This window comes from Bombus vancouverensis, chromosome 2 (genome assembly GCF_051014615.1).
Source record: "Bombus vancouverensis nearcticus chromosome 2, iyBomVanc1_principal, whole genome shotgun sequence".
Classification (NCBI taxonomy): Eukaryota; Metazoa; Arthropoda; class Insecta; order Hymenoptera; family Apidae; genus Bombus; species Bombus vancouverensis.
In genome coordinates this window covers 15,120,096-15,139,488 of record NC_134912.1, presented here as the reverse complement: position 1 = coordinate 15,139,488, position 19,393 = coordinate 15,120,096, and the positions used below count along the sequence as shown (strand labels likewise).

The window sequence follows — 19,393 nt, the reverse complement described above, 5'->3', positions numbered from 1 at the left end:
TCGTTCTTCTTCTTATTCCCATAGTTTCCTTATCTCGGTTGATAAAAGATGCTTTCAAGAACGATGGAATTCGTTGGGTCGTTAGTTCGACCGTCGACTGTCGTGAGTCTGAAACTGTTTACTCGGTAGACGGATACTGAGATGAGCTTAGATTGCATTCAATGGAAAGTTACATTTCTATCGCTCACATCGGCTAAATATTTAACGAATAAAATAAACTTTCAAATACCTTAGATGTCTCGCCGGTGTATCATACGCGAGACGAAAGTCAGATTGCCAGAGATTCGCTAGGCAAATTGCGCGTTTACACCGCACATCTCACGATTCCCCGGGGCCTATGGTTGCGCACGCGCAAATTGCAGAATTTCCATGAATTCGCGGCGTAGCGTTTAAGCCGACATTGCGCTCACCGAGAGGCGCGTTACATCGCTATCTTAATAAAGCGCAGATATACGGCAATCTTTCGAGTTATACGTCAGCACGAAACAAACATTAAAGCGTATGGCACGTCCCATCGATTTACATGATCCCGTAGAGTCGATCGAATCCGACGTTAATAAGTTGTACGCAGATAATAACGTTCCACGGATTCCACGCGAAGATTAAGGCTCCGGATCTCGTTGACTCGTATTCTATACACAATAAACTGCTCGCTCGACGTTGACTTCGTTCAACGAACATGTAAGTTAATTTGTTCGACGTTTGTCCATGTTTTGTGAATTTTTTACTTCCGCTGCGTTTGGTGTATTGGTTACGTGTATTGGCTACGCGGTTTGATTAAACATTTTGTCCTTGATTATGACGATGAAAACTATCTTTTGCTGTCTTGTAGACGCGTGAACCGTGTCCAAGATTACAAAATTACATCGCACATATCTTCATCAACGCGTCACTACCAGACGATCATACTACAACAAACTTTTCCAACGCGCTATGTACCTGTCCCAATCTTCTATTTGCCAGACAACCGTTGTGCAACCGGCCAAGTCACTCACCACTGACAGTACGTACAAACATTCTTTCCGCGCGAATCTAACTGGTTCGGAGCTGTCGCATGTAAAACGGGGAATCGCGAAATATCAAATGAAGACGGCTGACGCGTTACGTGAACCATCGACGTTGCATGACAGCGACCGATTACACCTCGCGTTACGCGTGTTCCGACGTAATTGACGCGCGGCAACAATATCGTCCTTATTATGACAATTACAAGCGGTGCTTGATTTCACAGCGTGGCTCCGTCGTAATTAGATTTGTCGGCTGTGAATACTTAGACAGTTGGTTTCTTCAATCCCGACGAAACATCATTTCTGTTTGTTTTTATTTAAACCGCGAAGAGAAAGCTTCAGTTTTGAGTATTATCTTCGAACACGAGTACGATACTATTTGAAATATTCTTTGCGAAGAAAGTACGATTATATATATATATCTATTATGCGCTCCAGAATTTTCAAACATACATAAAACATGTAGAACACTTTCTCAAGGAAATTGAAATCGATGACTCACTCGGCTAGCACCATGCACCGCTGGAAATTGTCACTGAACACGCGCGTTAATTGCGTCCAACGTTCGAATAGCTGTCGTGGCATAATGCGGCGCAACTTGTCGAGTACGCTTTTGCCAAGATAATTTATCGGTTCGCCCACGTAAGTTGGGATTCCATTAGTAACTTATTAATAGCCAGTGGGAGCGAGCGGTCGCGCAAGAAATCACGTTGACGACAACGACGCCGACGACGACAACGACACATCGATCAAAATCGCGACACGTTTGCGTGCGTTTCAAAACATCGTAGTTTCGTAACGAAGCCATTAACGGAGAGCATTCACCGAGTTTATTTGAGAAACGCTTGTTTCGAGATCGCCCTTTCGATAATTAATGTTAGGTAGAGGGGTTTGCACATATTACGTTTACAAAATCAAATCATAATTATTTCTGCATGTACAATGACTCGCGTAAGCGTTCAAATATCTTCGCGAGCCACCGAATACGTAGATCAGAAAAATTTCCATAGCGAGTTCGATATTTTTATGCGCAAAATAATCTACTCCCTCTGTGATATTGAAGCTTCGAGACGTTAAGAATTTTTCTTTTTTTTTTTTTCGAATGTACAGTCCGGTTGTAATTTACGTCGAGAAGCATCATCGGAAGATAATTTATGTCTTGTTGGCAATTTTCCGCTGTCAACGTTCTGGATGTTTCGCGTTGTGACATCGGGCTCCGTACAAATCACTATAGAGCTGTCAGGAAAAGCAGGCGTTCATAATCTAACGCTGGACCGACACGTCCGTGACGTAGACGAAGTGCAAAAGCTGGCACAGGCCTACTCACTGCGGTTACGTAACGAAAATGATCCTTTCCCAGACAGTGTGCCATAGCGTGCAACGCTTTACTGCCCTAATCCCACGTTCGAGATCTCAAAACTTGATCTTCTTCAGAGGCGTAGATCCTTTAAACTTCTTAGCGAACTAGCAACACCATTCCTTAATCGAGAGCTGTTTTGATCATTAAATAGTAAATTTACTATATCGAGTACCTCATATCGTAGAAATTACATATGAAAATGAATGGAAAAGGCACGTAAAACTTCTGTAGATAGGCGAATGATAAAATTCAAAATATAGATAATCGACGAGTTGAGTCGTCTTTTCCAGTTAAAAGGTTAGATAAAAAGCCAGCGAATATTTATACGAGGATACTCATAAGGTTCCAGGTAATCAGCTCGCATTCCCTCGCGAGAAGCTGATAGCCAACTCGATTGCTCGAAACACGATGCTTAATTTTATAACACCGGCCAATGAGTCTGCATTCCGTCGAGTGAAACAGAATTTCCGTATGGGACACCGTAACGATATCAACCGTGTCCCCATGCTTCGCATCGCCGCGCCGCGCCGCCGGTGCTTTGATGTTTACGACCAATGACGATCGAGATTTCTGTCTCAAGGGTTTAATAAAAGTCTACTGCTCCGTATACTTGCGTGTAATCTTTGAAGTAATATTACGGAAGCGCTATATATGATCCTTACAATATCGCATGCAAACGAAACATCGTGACGTTCGTCCAGAAGGAATAATATCAATAACGTTCATAGACCAAGCTGCGTACTTATGCGCTTTAATACCTAATTAGACAACATCGTCGTTTCTTTTTCGTTTTGAATTCTAAACCAGAGTATCTTCCTTTCGTTGGCTTACATCTAAAGACTTGTTGATACAATTCCTATTTTTTTCATCTTTCAGACACGAATATAAGTCTAAAACGATTTTTAAATAATTTTTGAAGACAAAATTAATTTACCCGCTGCTCGAAGAAATAATAAGCGAAAATTATACATTTACCAATCGATCAAGCAAAAATCTTGCACCATAATATATAAGTTAAACGACATCAGTTCTAAAGTTCTGAATCCATGAAAAGTTCTCTAATTTGTACGGTGACCGTAGCTTTAAGAGTGACCCTGCTCTGCTCTGCTTTTCTCGTGTCTTTAACCGTACTGCCTGTTCGAACAGAGAGTCGATAAGAGAAGCTGGCGATGATCCAGCAGAGTATCGCTAAATTGACGCTGATTCGCAGTAAATTACACGGTCGGTTGCGCACCAGTGTCTCCGAAATCGTGACCGTAGCCGTGGAGAGACCGTGGCGCGATAAGACTGCGGTTGCGACTAATGGCGAGCACGAAAGATCCTCGCTGCGTGCGTATCAGGTTATTAATCGTTGGCACTTTCAGCTCGGCTGCTCGAGCCAGCGATCCGTGCGGACAAAAGGAACGCTAAATAGCAATATCGAAGCTTCGCGCAATCATTGGACTTATCTTCTCCTTCGTCTTCGATTTAATTAACCCTTTGATGTATTCAGGTTACGTTCGACATTTTATTCCAATTGCTTTGTATTTAATACGATGGTTTCCAAAGCATTTTATAAATCAGTCTTAGGTTCGTTTTGTTATAACTGACAGCGTGATCGTTGCAGCGATACGATACAAGGCAATATATTCGATTTGCTTATTAACAAGAGCGTGGTCGGTGAACTGGGTCAAACGGTGTCCTCGCGATCGGTCGCCGACCGGAGAAAGTGTTTCTCTCGAACAGAGGGACGATTTTCAAAGAACACCAACTCTCCCACACTATTTTATTCGCGCTCGGCCGAGCACCGGTGCAGCGCCTACTCGAATCCGCCACGGGTGGTCGGATTTTCCAATGAGCGCCCACCTTTTCCAAGTATCCGCCGATCATTTAACTTGATCATTTAACGTATCGTTTTAACGTACGTATTTCTGCGGGAAACGTAGCCTCGTGAGACGTACAGTGTTTAGATACCTTTGGCAATTTGAGTAGATGATGACGAAATTTGGAAAATTCCAAATTTTCGTTAATATCGCGATAGATATCGTACCTCGATGCCTCTATAGGGAGTTCGATAAACTAATAAATTCCAATTTCTTCTTCTTATTTACAAATAGTCGAAATATACGAGCATACGAAGACAGCTGTATTAAACGGCGTAAAAAGAAAAACCACTGTTTTAAAACGTATAGACGTACGGCAAGGTTATAATCAATATGCAAGCTTCTCCCACATTCCACTAGCATCGATGCTATAAATTCTACGATCTAAATCGTTTCGAGGCGAAGTATGTACATCGTCGCACGTTTCCAATACTCACTGAACAGTCTCATACGGTCCGTTGCTTTCCCTAATCAAGATGTAATCGATAAGAGAACTCACCGGTCCCGTATTCCTAGACCGCTCGACTACACCTCAGTCATTAACCCCGATCGTATAACCTGAAATCTTCGCGGCGTGTCGAAAAAGAATCGCGAGTACGCCGGTCCTGCTGTTCCTCTCTTCATCCTGCTTAATGCTCGCATGGATATCGAGAAACAGCCGTATCGTGTAATTCTTAAACACAGGGAAAAACCGGACGCGGACCGTTCGACGCTGAATGTTCGGTAAGAAAATCACGTTCGTTACAGGTGTTCGAGTCGTGTTCCGCCGCGTAATCCGCTGCTACGATCTTATCGCGATGAAATTAACCTTCCGCGAGACCTGCCGCGGTCCAGTCCACGTGACATCCACGGCATACCGCGGGTGCATCCATCGTGACGTCCGAGAGGACATCGAGCAACGTGCCGTTTTCAAAGAGGTCGGCCGGGGCCACTCCTCCTCGATAATTGTCGACTTTGTAACGGGCTCGCGTACCGGCCATCTAGTCGACTACATCGCCACTCCACTGTACTCTTTTATTTGGCACTGTGATTGCTGCTGATTGCTTGATGAGATTCCTGTATAGACAGAAACGCGATCGGTTCTATGTTTCGTGTAGCCTCGCTACGAGGCGTTCTTTCCTTTTTTTTCCTCTTCTTCTTCTTCTTTTGCAAGGTGAGGTCAATACGTGACTTATATCTTTGGTTTAAAACGTTGATCGATTTTTAAAAAGCTTGCGTACGTAAATAGCCACGAGGCGCCACAATTAACGAATATGATCTTTCCACTTGTATTCGTCGATAATTCGTCGAATACATCGACTGTAGCCGATGTTCAACGCAATTCGATTGTAATATTGGACAATATTCCTGGAACTAATTCCTGAACGATGCTGTAGGATCCAGCGTATCGGTAGAGTGGGGCCGGTCAAGTAGACGATTAATTTGTCATGCTCGGCCGTGTAACATGCGTGTTCCTCGAGCGGCTTGGCACGGCCGAGTGATATTATACGCGCGCGCCAACGATTCCTCATATTACGCGGTCAAACCGTCCGCCATTAATATCAGAATGATTCTCGTAGCGGCGCGCTGGAGGGGTGCGCATGGACCCCATGTCGGGAAACGCCGTGATTAAATGGCCATTTTTTCTCGCGATGATAAAGGACGCCCGGCTCGATTACACTAAAACCAACAGGACTACTACTAACCTAGCGGCGTACGCTACTCGAACAGGATCGCCCATCTTTGCGTTCCTCTCTCCTTCAAACTACATTTTCTTTTTTCTCCGCTTCGTCTTTCTCCTATACTCGTGGCTTCGTTCTTTTTCCCTTTATTCCTTCCCGCCGATATCTCGATATTTCCTCGGTGACGGCTGATGGACGACGTGTACGAGCCGCGAATACCTCGTTAGTCAATTAGCCACTCGCTCGCTTTCGTTCGGACATCTGTTTCTTCGGAAACCTGATGTACTGTAACCGAGCTACGTACGTATATTATTTTTGTGATTAACAGATGGTTTTTTAGAGCTCTACCGTGCTAAAACGATGCTAATCGCTAGCTGCTAATGGACTTGGCGTTTTTTTGCCCTCTGTCCTTGCTAGGTCAGGTTGTTCTCTCATAAAGGTGGAAGGTGGAAACACGACGACTGATTTTATAGACGAACTGCTTGGCAAATGGATATGTCAGGCATCCTTGACATTAGAATGAAAAAATCGTCTAGACGCGGGGAAAAATTATTCTTAACCTTTGATTGCTATTTATACGCGAAGAAACAAGTTCGATTAAAATCTTTGTAATTTAAGTAAAACTTTGTAAATCACCGATATTACGAGAACATCCGCGGGAAATCGTCGACGAGGAATCCCGTCCACTGACATTCCGAGCAGTGCGTGCAGCCACGCTCGGCATTTCGCGCATACCGAGCCTTGATTCAACCCTTCCTCAGTTTTTCCATCCGATGCAAATTGCCACCTGTTCGCGCGACCTGCCTCCAGCCTCCGTCGAACTCGCGTAAACTACCTTTGGTCACGTTCTGCGCAGAGCAGATTTCCTCGCGCTAGAAATAGTAGAACCGAAGACGAAAGAAAACGACTACGCGAAGAATTCTTTCCGGAAGATAAAATTTATCTATCGACTATCATCGATATCGGAGCAATTTGCTAGAGAAATAAGCGAATTATATAATTTGAATTTGAAAACATCTTAGTACATTCTATTTTTCAAATATCTTACTGACTCAAATCGTACGAACACTATTCCTTCGCTGCAAAGTCAGCCATCTCTAAACGCTAACCATACAGAAACTCTGCAACGAAGGTTGACAATTTTCGAAACGTATTTACGAGAAACGCGACGATTACAGCCGGTTCGCGACGAAATATCTACGCATTTGACTTTACGGCCGGTGATCCATGAAAGTGCAAAGACCGAAGCGGTTATTAGCGAGAGATTACCAACTGGTCGTCGGTCTGTTACGACGTACGACTTACGACCCTCCGTCGAAGTGTCGCGTCGATCCTGGGGCCGTGAGAGAGCGTCGCGCTTCGACTCGCTCGTCCATAGAGGTGAGAGGGAACAGGACTCGTTCGTAACTAAGAACTATCAATCCACGCGTGCACGGTTTCACCGGCTTCGGCTGCACGATGCCGGTCATTACCGGCCGATGACGACAGTACGGTATCGAATGAGCCGAGACTAAAGTGGCGAACGAGAATGGCAACTTCTTTTACGCGTTGCGCGCCTTCCAGTCTAAGAAAAGCTGCTGCTATGCTTCTCACTTTCGTGCTGGAAGAGTAGCCTAATTGGCATTTCGTACGTTCGAAGAAGTTTAGTTTGTATCATTGGAAATTTCCTAAATTTCCTAAGGAACAGTATAGAGAAATATTGAAAAAATACTTGTATCGATCGGTCGATGTCTGTGAGCATCTGACTCAACAACGAAAAATTACATCCTGTTTGTCGTAACAGTATTTTAATTCGATATACATTTCGCTATCTAGTTTTGTTATATACGAGGGATATCGATTCGCGTTATCACAGCGTGTACTAGCTATTTACCGTTGTCAAAGCGGATTGCATAGGCTGATACTTAAAGCCGCATAGGAGGACTGTTGCCATTCCGAGATAATCCTCTCGCTGGTGGTCTACGAGCGAACGCGGAAACAGTTCTCGGCGGTATCGTTCCAGCAGGAAAAAGCTTGGGGATTGGTCGTAACGCTTGGAAATGGCTTTAAACAGGCTGACGCGTTTCGTTATGAAGCACTGTGAAGAAATTATGAAGAAGAGGGCGCAGAACGTTGCCCTGGGATTGCGTACACGAGCCGACAAGTTTATTCCATGCTTAACTGTGTGCATAGTTTTATCGCGAGTTTTGTTACAAGAAAGTTAGAGTACAAGAGAACGACAAAATATTAAAATACGAATGGAATACGTTTATTGACAACCTTGTACCAAAACTAACAAGATATGCGGAATAATTATTCGAACGTGATTCGTACAGAGGAAAACTGTAGAAAGAAAAAATTTATTTGGAAAGACCAGGATTTGGAAAGCGTGTTGAATATTGATTATGGTCAGGTATTAGTCGGCGATTCTTCCGGACTATAATCTAGGGATTATAGGGTAGCGGCATGCGTACTTATCCGACTATATAATACAAGCGTATCGTGCAGAGCTACGGTGCTCGTTGGATGTACGTGGTGGGTCATACCACCGCCTCGAATGTCCTTTAACGATTCGGTTAATCATCTTTAATGAGAGCGCTTGATACGCGGATTCAATTTAGAGACTTTATGATGGAACTTGATGTTTGTAATTTATGTGCGACGTGATCGAGCACTTCGAATACCTTATAGGGTATTTGCATTATTCAGGGACATTTTAATAATCTCCAATTATGCACTAAACCAAGGAATACAATCTTTATTTCGGGCATAAGATACTCAAGAACGTTTATTCGGTTGAAGTGCCTCGTGGGGTATCTCAGGTATTCACGGCCATTGATTATTAATAACGCCCAATTAGCTATTGAAAGGTAGACCGAAAACAGGCAAGCCTCATTTAAAATTATAATGAATCTTTTTGAAAATCAAGTAGAATACTTTACTTTAATGTTTATTCTACTTAATTGCAAACTGGTATCGCCGGCTAGTTTATTTTATGCCTGTCTAATGACAAATTATAATCTTATAAATACTATATGCCTGTACTGTAAATGGTTACGTTCGGTGAAATGCTAAATGATTACGTTTAACATTCACAAATGGATAATTATCAAAATTCGGTTCACATAGAAACACCAAAAATTAATCCATAACGATCAATAATATTCTTAATCTTCTGCAATGAATGAAATAAATGCACTGTACGATATTACAGCGATACAACGAGGACAACATTACATAGAATTAATGAGTCTATACATTCGTGCCATTAATACAACCCTTCTCCTCCTCCATTCTCACCAACATCTTCATCAAGCACGTATAAACCGCAATGGACGAACAATAAACGCCCTTACAAATGAATCTCGACCACGCACTCACAGACGTAAGTACGTACTCCACCCCCGCGCAGTTCCAAGATTTATATTCCATTAGGACCTTTCCTCCTCGCCCTTCGTTCTTCGCTCTCCATACATACATATATATATGTATGTATATATATATACATCGACCGTTAGGACTTTATTTATCCACTCGCCATGCTAGACCATACCTCATTACCGGTTAATTACCGGAGTATCTCGTAACCGACAACGACTAGATGCTGCGTGACTACTTACTATGTTCTGTTCGTCTGAATTAAACGTAGCTATACCGCGAGACTAACGTTCGTTGCATATACGCATTGATAAATATTTGCTAATTTTTACAGACTGTATATCAAAGACGAAAGATTTGAGAATAGGACGAGGTTGGAGCATTGGAACACGAAGTATCGACGTAAAGTTTTCGAGACTTTTAGCGTTATTGGTTAACGGCTAAGAAGTAAGAAGCCGAATGCAATGGGAACGTGGAATAGTATCTCATAAAGACTACGCTAATACATAGGAAAAGCTCATTCCACTAACAGCAAGTGGCTTTTGTATTTTCTGTGGAATTTAAATAAAGGCTTCATTATTTCCAACGAATGAGATTCTACAGTAATAACGTAACACGATGAGAAATTTTTTCCATCGGTAAAAAATTTCCATTATCAGTACGCCTATATCCCTCGCTGAATCCTGACTAATGAGATTCTACTCATTACCCTAATTCTTCTACATCGTGGCTCAATCCCTTCCTCATTTTCTACGTTATTTCCTTAAGCGTAAAAATGATAAAGAGTCTATCGGAAGCCTCTTAAAAATTGCCCCGTCTCTTTTCCACCTCAAACGCCGTGCTAACTTTGTAATATAAATCCTCATTACCGCTTTCTCGTTTCCATCGAGAAGAAAACGGTGGACAGATGGTAAACGAGACGGTCAGCCGGGTGGAGCCCTGGTCGAGTCAACCGGCTTGAAATATAACGTCCGGGTAATGAATCGCAACATTCAATTACGCATTAATAACAAGGCGGCGGAGAGACGGGGCGGCCGATTATCTCGCGGCGCGTACAATGTGCGAAAGCCAGCGGCTTGTTTTCTAACAAACAAACTGACGGTTATGGCCGCCACCGTGGACAGAGCCATAAATACGAGGCGAGCGTTCGCTTCTGCATGCGCGCCACCAGCAGTGATTTCCTTAATTGATCGAACCACGATCCACACGATCGAGTCGTCGCTTGACGATCTTATCAGCGCTTCTTATCTACGTAGAGGCGGCTCGTACAACGTTTAATCTACGCGATCGAGCGCGCGCAAACATCTCCCACGCCTGCTTGTGTTCACGCGTCCGCTTGGAAAGGCGACCACGAGAAATATTCGCCGGTTCCGCGTCGCCGGCTCGAATAATTAAACGATCCTGACCGACGCGACGTCTAACGGGCGAGACAGCGCGGAACCGCGGCCGTAGGCGGCCATATCGCTCGAATACGCCTGGTTTATGCGAAAGAGGTAACAGTGTTTTGGAATTTGACCAGCGTCGATTCTGCTGAGAAAAATATTACGCGTTGACGAGTTGCTTTTGGATGACTCACGGCTAGTTGTGGAAAAATTACTTGATCATGGTTTTGATTATTTTTCGCGTTATTCCGCGATTGAAATAAATTCCACATTTGAGTATTTCTCTACGAATAATGGGCACGTACCTGATCTTATGATTCTTTCATTGATATGTTGGTCTGTAAAAATGTGGAAAATGGAAAAAGCTTTGCCGAGAATTTTCTGAACGAGGTGTACAAGACGCGATCGATATGTGTTCCTATTCGCCTAGTATTCGATATTATACACATTCCACGCCTACTCAATCGAATAACTCATGCGCCAATCTCTTATTTACGGTGTCTCGCGCTATCCTGCCAACAAAATACCCCATCACTCATAATAACTTCTCCATTCGACGTGTTCTACACAGACACGACGGAAACTAATATCTAAGTCAGCAAAAAGATTCTACGCGTAACTTGCTCTACCATAAAAAATCAGGTAAAAATGCATTCTTATGAGATTTTATCTCTCGTTACAACTAAACTCAACGTACAGTGTCGTCTGTGTATGTCGTAGCAATAAAAGACAAAATTCAAACAGAGACGAGCTACGGCACCGTATGACAAGTGTTTCTATGACCAAGCAAACGCGTAATCCCTGTACACGCTTACAAAAATTACTTGGAAAATGGTGAGGCGTGGGTGACTCCTATTCTCCGAATAACTGTTGCGATCGTAATATTAGCACGTAGACATTTCCGCGCGGACTTATCGCGCCCCTTGAGCGCCACTCGATCGTAAACTAACGGATATTCGCCGAAGCCTGGCACCACCGAGTATTCTTTTAATTACGCGTCAAACGATAGAACCTGGGCGACAGCTTGCACGCGCGCATATAATCTTTCTAGCGGAATCTTCGGTTAGAAGCGGAGGACAGATATGTGTATTTATGGCGACAAGTGGAAATTATAAAAACGTTGTTTCTTTACAGAGACAGAGAAACTTTGTAATAACGGTAATATTAGTAGGAATTATTAAGTCATTAAAGTCTGAAAAATATTTCTTTTTTTTTTTCCATCGATTGCAACGTCTATCACCGAGTCTGCTTTTCTGGCCACGAAAGAAAATTCCAAGCATTCGTCTCGTACCTTTCGAATAGAAAAGTTAATAGCAAACTAATTCGATGATCAAATGAGATGCGTATTTCTTTCGGGGTTTTTAGATAGAATATAAATATCAAAATCGGTGAATATTGGTTGGTACGGTGCAAAGGGACAAAGCAGTGGACTATCGGTACCGTAGTATGGTCGCGAATGTTGTCGCCGTTATCTTCTCCAGGCTCGATCGTTTCTCACCGCCTAAGTATATGCTCATTGGCGTAAGGAGCATTGCCTGTGTAATCTGGGATGTTAATCGGGCAACATCGACTTGTATTACGGTACAAAGTAATGTTGTAATATACTATGAGCCGGCGGTGAATTAGTTTGAACGTTTAAGGTAAACTGAACTGGCTACAGCCGCGCATCACGCCGTGTATAAAATATCCTGTGCATGAATTAATCTTAAATTAATTATCACACTATATCTCAAACGAAAATCGCATAATTTTCGATGAGACGTCATAATGATATCATTGAGATATGTATAATTTTGTGTGCTAGATTGGATTGGCCGCGTAGTAGTGACACACGTATGTGAATATGTGTGTGTGGAAGTATGTGTGTGAGCGGCGCCTCGAAAAACAAGTGAATGTAACTGTTCCGTTGGCAGCGTGATATGGAAGATACATATTCTGGAAATCGTTTATTAAATAAATCTAAAACTATTTTAATATGAATTCTAAGCGTAACCTTAGTGTTCCTTTACTTTTATTTCGGCAATTAAGATCCACAATTCTCAACAAATATATATGTAATTAACCCTTATGGAAAAACGACTCGTAAGAAAAATAATGAATTGACCTATTATTCGAGTAGAAAATCCACTCACCACCTGTGTATTTACCTACAGACCTACATATCCAATAGGCTCTGCGTTCGAAAAGATCGATTATATTAATTCAGTCCGTGCTATAGGTCGACACGCGCTCTAATAACCTATTATTATATTAATACCACTTCTATTAATAGCATTGAATTCTTACGCAACATATTAATTACGCGCGCACGCTTATCTACACAACTATTATCCAACCATAAAAGATACGCTATTCCATTGCAAGTGAATAAACATTGCCTATTTTCAAAGGCAGCCATGCAAAAAGCCCCTCAACACATTTCGTTCAATCTGCATTAAGCGAGTTCTGTCACTTCATGCGATTCAAACAGGATTTTCTTTGTTAATAACTAATAACAGAGGATGCATTCAAATTTCCCGCTGGAACTAACGAGGAAACCGTGGTTTCGTTTAGATGCCGTGTACGTTTATCGCGAGCAACGAAAGAAACGCAAGACAAGATTTCTCGATGCGTCTCGTAACCTATGAAATTAACAGCCAGTCGAATAATTAAGTGTTAAATAATTGCTCAATTGTATTCGCGGGCTATGACGCGTGCACAGATCCTCGCTTCAGGATCAATTACCGGACGTGCCATCATGTTTCGATATATTGGGTTGGCAACTAAGTGACTGCGGATTTGTCATTGCCACCTAACTTACCATTTACTATCGTTGAAGATCGCCAATCTTAATGACAAAATCCTCGATCACTTACTTGCCAATCCAACACATCCAACGATCGTTCGTTTCTTCGTTCGTCAAACGTGAATTTCAAATGATAAAATTGTAAGTGGAAGACCACCTTGAAGAGACAAATTTTATCTACTTCTACGTCAAATAATTCCACACTTCTGAACTTATTAAATTATTAGCGTATCTATGCGTTGCAATATAATAAGGCTCGAAATAATACCTGATCTTCGACAACAACAAGCCAATTTTATGTTCGCGTCGAATGTTCGCATTATTAGTACAGATCGCGCGATAACCACAGAATTAACATTTCCTCTGTATATTCATCCTCTTCGATACGCGAGTTTTCATGGTGAACGACGAAAATAACTAGCAGAGGACTGCACGTGTATGCTCACGAGGATTTGCGAATAGCGACCTGTAATAAATAATTACCGAAGCAAGACATTGAAGATATACTTTTTTTCACGCGATTATAACGACGTCCACAGGAGTCGGGGAGGGGACGTGTAATCATAGTGCACCGCGTGTAATGATTCACGGTAAATTCTTTGACCTAGCTTATTACTTTAATTAAGAACGTTGCAACGATCGTGAGGGAAGGGGAAGGAACGAGACGCGTGACAAGCGTGGAATAAAAAGCTTTAATCAGCTTTATTATTAACGTTAATAAATTGGCCCACGGCATGGCATCCACGTGATCTCTGGGCCGCGTCGTTTTACGCGTCTTTTGTTACCGGCGTGCTGTGACCGCGAAAAGAACGGTACACTCTTTCTTTATGGTCCTCCTTGGACTCACGGTTACCTCGACACGACTCGATATTTGTGTACTTACATAAATACTTGTAATGACTGTATTTGTTACAGCATTTACATACTAGTTAAATAGGTTCAGTTATATTAAATGTCGTATCATTTACGGTTAATAGTACCTTCGTATAACTAGAAAAATGTAATGTTATGGAAATGAAATGTATAGAACCTGATAGAAAACGCCTGATTGGTAAGTACGAGTATGTGCAAATACTTTGTATAACGTAGCTGCACCTATTATTGGAAAATGTTGATTTTGTTAAGACGTTACTATTTATGCAAATTGTGGTGAAAATAGGAATGAAAAATTGCGTTGACAGAGCGTATTTTATTAAACTAGCATATTTTAATTTGCTTCAATTATGGTAGAAATAATAACGAACATAATTGGATAGCAGTAAAATTTATTAGCTATCAATTATTATTATTATATTGCGAACTTCTAATGCAAATGCAGGGCTTTATATACCATGAAACATACTAAGAGTGTAATAAAAATAAAGTACCATTGATAATTATACATCTCACAGGAATTGCATCTGGTTTTCTGAACGGCGTGCACGTTAAAAATTCCTCGTGCGCACATTTATTCTGTTTAACTAATTACTGGCGAGCATATGCACGGTTATTTATAACTCTTTACAAGTGCGAAGTTTCTTCTTTTTCTATAAAATTCCATCGACGATGAAAGGTACACGTACGTTGAACATCCTCGTTATGTGAACTCATTCTATGTAATTGCATTAAGTAAAAACCAGGCATACTACTGGCAAACATACACCCATTCATCATCCGTACCTCGACAAGTGCTACCTTTTTTATCGATAAAGTTTCATCCAAGAAGAACAACATAATTGCACTTGATACCAAACATACTTCTCATCCAGATTCAGTTTATGAGAGTTTACATTTACACGTTGTTTTTTTTTTAACACTGAACGTCAGTGACATCGATATGTAACAATCTAATAATTCTTAGTGTCACTTTACACGAAGAAACGGTACACGAAAATATCAATTATCAATTATAACGAAAGAAACATATGCAACGCCATCATAGAACCAACTAGAAATGAAAGTTTTGTATGTCTCGAGTGCCTTTAACGAGTGAAAAATGATAATAAATATACTTAGTATATACATCGATCTACCTTGCGATCTTTAACGCGTATTATGTCATCTGGTTGCCACGTTATTAATCAACGTCATTATTTCATGCTACATCTATCTTCCCTTCTCTCTCTCTTCCTTTTCCCTTAAATATAACTAAAATAACTAACTCCAGTAAAGAAACATTGATATGAAGCTGCTGCCACTGCCACTTACAATCAGATGATAATCACAATCACAATTCCCTCGGAGCTACATATCGACGAAAGAATCGCGATGTACAGTCGCCATCATCGACGTTGGAAAAGACGCGCGAACGTAGGGTGCCGGTTGGTCGACGTTGCTCGCGCTTCTAGCGGTCCCATCGTACCAACTCCTCTCTCCTCTCAACTGTCTGCATGAATATTCATCGCTTTTCCGGCCGTCGCCTGGTGCGCGAGCGTGCGTTGCTCCCAATTTGTCACACACCGTGGCATTATCCCATTTCGCTAATAAAGTAATATTACGGGGAACCGGGCACGGGCTGATATACTTTTTCACTCTGTTGCCATGGCGCGCAATTATGCAACTTGGTAATTGCACGGCGCCCTGCCCGTCAGCTAGCCGTATCATCGCGTAACGAGACGCGACTTTATTACCGAGTTCCTCTGCGTCCGCCTTCGTCCACCTTGGATGACGTGGAAAAAAGAAACAACGTCGTCCGTTCTTCTTCGTGAACGACGTCTCAGACGACAGAAAAGGAGCACGAGACACAAGGAAAACCGTGCGTGCCGTCCAAAAGTCAGGCTGACCCACCCTATAGATCGGATAGTGGACAAATTAACGCGATCGCAGATGTTATTGATTAAAATTCATATTGTTTATTATTGCACAGTTTACTATTAGTTATACTAAAAATTGAAAGTTAGAGTTAATCATAAAACGTATTCGGCTGCGAATCGTTCGATGTTACAACGAAGTGGTAACGAGGGAGAATAGTCTGTTTACGCGTTTACTATGTTTCAGGACGATCGAAAGAGGCTCGACGAATCGGCGACAGGGAGAGGGCGAGATGGTGGACGGTGGCAAGGTAAGTGGCTAGTCTTGATCGATTTTATCGATAATCGTGGAACTTGACTTTTCCTTTTTACGGAATCTCGTGTGATTATACGCGTCTGATCATATGCTTGACGTGCTTCTCACTCTTTTATTTTTTCCTCGGAAGTTTGCTTGCTCGTTGTCGCTGTTCTCAAGGTGCTTGTTGGGTTTAAACGCTTTGATAACATGGCAGTGTTGTCCGCAATAATGTAATACGAGTGTCGTCGAGTCGCGATGCTAATTAGATTTTTTTAATGACCGTACCCTTTCGCTTGGACGCTGCGCGAGATCTTTATCGAGACGTTCCGTGCGTTTAACGTGTGTACAAGCGAAGGGAACTTGAATGTCGCGTTCGAGAAACTTGCGAGAGAAACTTCTATCCAACTTCCAGCGATTACGATTCGTTTATGGCTTTCCGAGAATTCTCGAGTATATTTTGTGCGAAATCTAAAATTCAAAGATATTTAAATTACTCGATGCATCGCTTAGTACACATTGTCCAAAGTATAAGATATTACAGATCTAACAATCTTTCCACTTTTCAAAAGAATTCGAAACAAATTATATAATATTACTTACGTACCGTATACCAGTTTCTAGTCCGAAAATTTTCCATTTTCTTTCTTCTGCTCACACGAATCTCAACGAGTCTACCAATCTCCCTCTCGAAATCTCCTCAGGAATCGAGTGACATTCGATTTCGCGACAGACAGGTATTACTCTGCCTTCTCAGGTATCCGCGACATTTGCCAGCGAACCGAGCGAGAGCCTCGTAATTAGAGTTTTTCTCGGAGAAGACGCGCGCGTGATCGCGTCCGGTCGCACCGTCAAAGATCAGCGCCGACCGATGCCGATAGCCCGCGAGAAACCGCATCTCGTGTCCGCTAACCGGTATGCCGAATCGAAAAAAAGTCGCAACAACATGGAGTGCGTGTCGCGCGATTCCGAGGACACCGATTTCACGGCAGATACATTAATGCCGGAGCCGCAGTCCTGTGCACGTTAGAAGCCGTCGAATAAATTTCCATCGGGACACGCCTCTGGATGCTCGATAATTCACTGGACTTTCTAACTAACGGAGAGGACGAGAATCACGGGAAAATCGTTCGCCTGCGCGATACCTTCCTATTACACGATTACGTTTGCGATGTTCTTGCACGATTTACGTTGGTTAATGGCAAAGGACAAGTATAGAAAGGACGTTAATTATACAGGCCAAGATGGATTGGTTAATTTCGTAGGAATTATTACTACCATTTCGTAGAATTCGTTTTAAGCAACCACATGAATGGCACAGAGATTGCTGTTGGTTATTTAAGGAGACCGTGCCTCGTTCTTTGACACTGGAAAATTTGTTCTTCTGTTCGTTATTTCCTTATTTCGTTATTTATGTGACTAAGCTTGTGTATATTATTGTTGAAATGGAAACTACTCTGACGACTCGTTACTTCCACGTTACGTAATCTACGATAATAATTCAGGCGAAGATATCAAACGATGACAGAAGCTTCGAAACTCGTAGAATTTTTATTATTTCACGCGTCAATGACCGCGTTCGATTCTATCGCTTTCACAATTTTCTCAACATGCCGACATGTAAGTAATTTATATTGTAAAAAAACCATCTCCGAAATTATACTGTCGATATCTCGAAATGGAAAATCATGGTCCTGTTACTCGTGTTGGAAGGCGGTTGGACGAAAGGAGAAACGGTCCCCGGCGCGATCGATCGTTCCTGATTACGTAATCGGGCTTTCGAGGTCGGGCCGCAAAGTTGCTCGGCTAAAAGATACTCTTTTGCCCCGGAGCGCGCTTAATCTTATCGCCGGCTAGGCTTTTGTCGGCCAGTTGATGCTTTCTCCAAGCTTTCTTATCGAGCCACGAGCCACGAGAAGCGCACGATTCTCGCCTCGCTTCCGCTTCGCTGGCTTCGTCTCGTATCGGCTCGTTTCCACTTTTGTCGTAGCTCGTAGCCCGACCCACTGGTAGAAAACAGCGCCGCATCACAGCTTTTAACACCGACGATACACGCGATATCCGCAACGATATTCGTGTCGTTTATCAGTGCACTCTATTAGCGACGCGATTCGATGTGCTTTATGCTTCGTGATACTTTGCCGGTTACGCGGTACGTGTTAGGTGCAGTGGTGAATAGCAAAAGTGTTAGGGGAAGTAATTATGGTGGGAACTGATCTGTGTTTATCAGTTTACGGTAAGGAAAAATTGCCGTAAAGGAGTGATTTTTTAATTTGAGTAGTGGAAATAATAGCTCAAACTATAGATCGCAATCGAAGATGATACGATTTGAAGTACATCGAGTTTTACACTCTGAATTATTTTACATTGGTCACGATGTTTTATCGTTGTTTTTGTCGTTATGCCAATAGCAACTAATCAAAATGGAAGTTTATATTTTTGTCCGAAATAAGTTGGCTGTCCAAGGTCGCTGGAAGCTAAATCCCCATTATACTTAATTAGTCAACTTCCTTATTTGCGTTCATTATATCATTAATACGGATGTTTAGCGTATTTGGCCGATTAAAACAAACTTGGTGAAGACCAGTAACACATCGCTGGAAACAAGTTTCCTTAATGTCTATATCAGCCAGAAATGCAAGCTTGGAATCGCAATCCTCGTGGTAACAACTCGTAATCAATATTTATGGCGGGAAACGAGGAAACGTCTGGAGCTCAGAAAGAAATAGAAAGGGAAAATGTTGCGCTTTGCCCATAGATGGTTTCCATTTGAAAGAATTCGACGCCAATTTACAATTACGTATTACGATTATAACAATTCTGTCGGCTTGATGTCGACAAGATTTTCCATCAGTCAAAGATCGAAGAGAAGGAAAAACGAACGTGATCCAGATCGTAAAAATACCGATACCAATTGCCTCTACGTTCCATCATCCAACATCCAGCAATAAAACG

At 42.2% G+C, this 19,393-nt stretch overlaps 1 protein-coding gene across 1 annotated transcript in view; it reads left to right on the top strand.

The window, feature by feature from the left end:
• LOC117162836 (uncharacterized) overlaps positions 1-19,393 on the top strand; it is a 70,856-nt gene that overhangs the window by 7,521 nt on the left and 43,942 nt on the right. Inside the window, exon 2 of the mRNA XM_076627914.1 lies at positions 16,391-16,454. Within this exon, the coding sequence (XP_076484029.1) occupies positions 16,391-16,454 (64 nt within the window). The remainder of the gene's footprint in view (positions 1-16,390; positions 16,455-19,393) is intronic.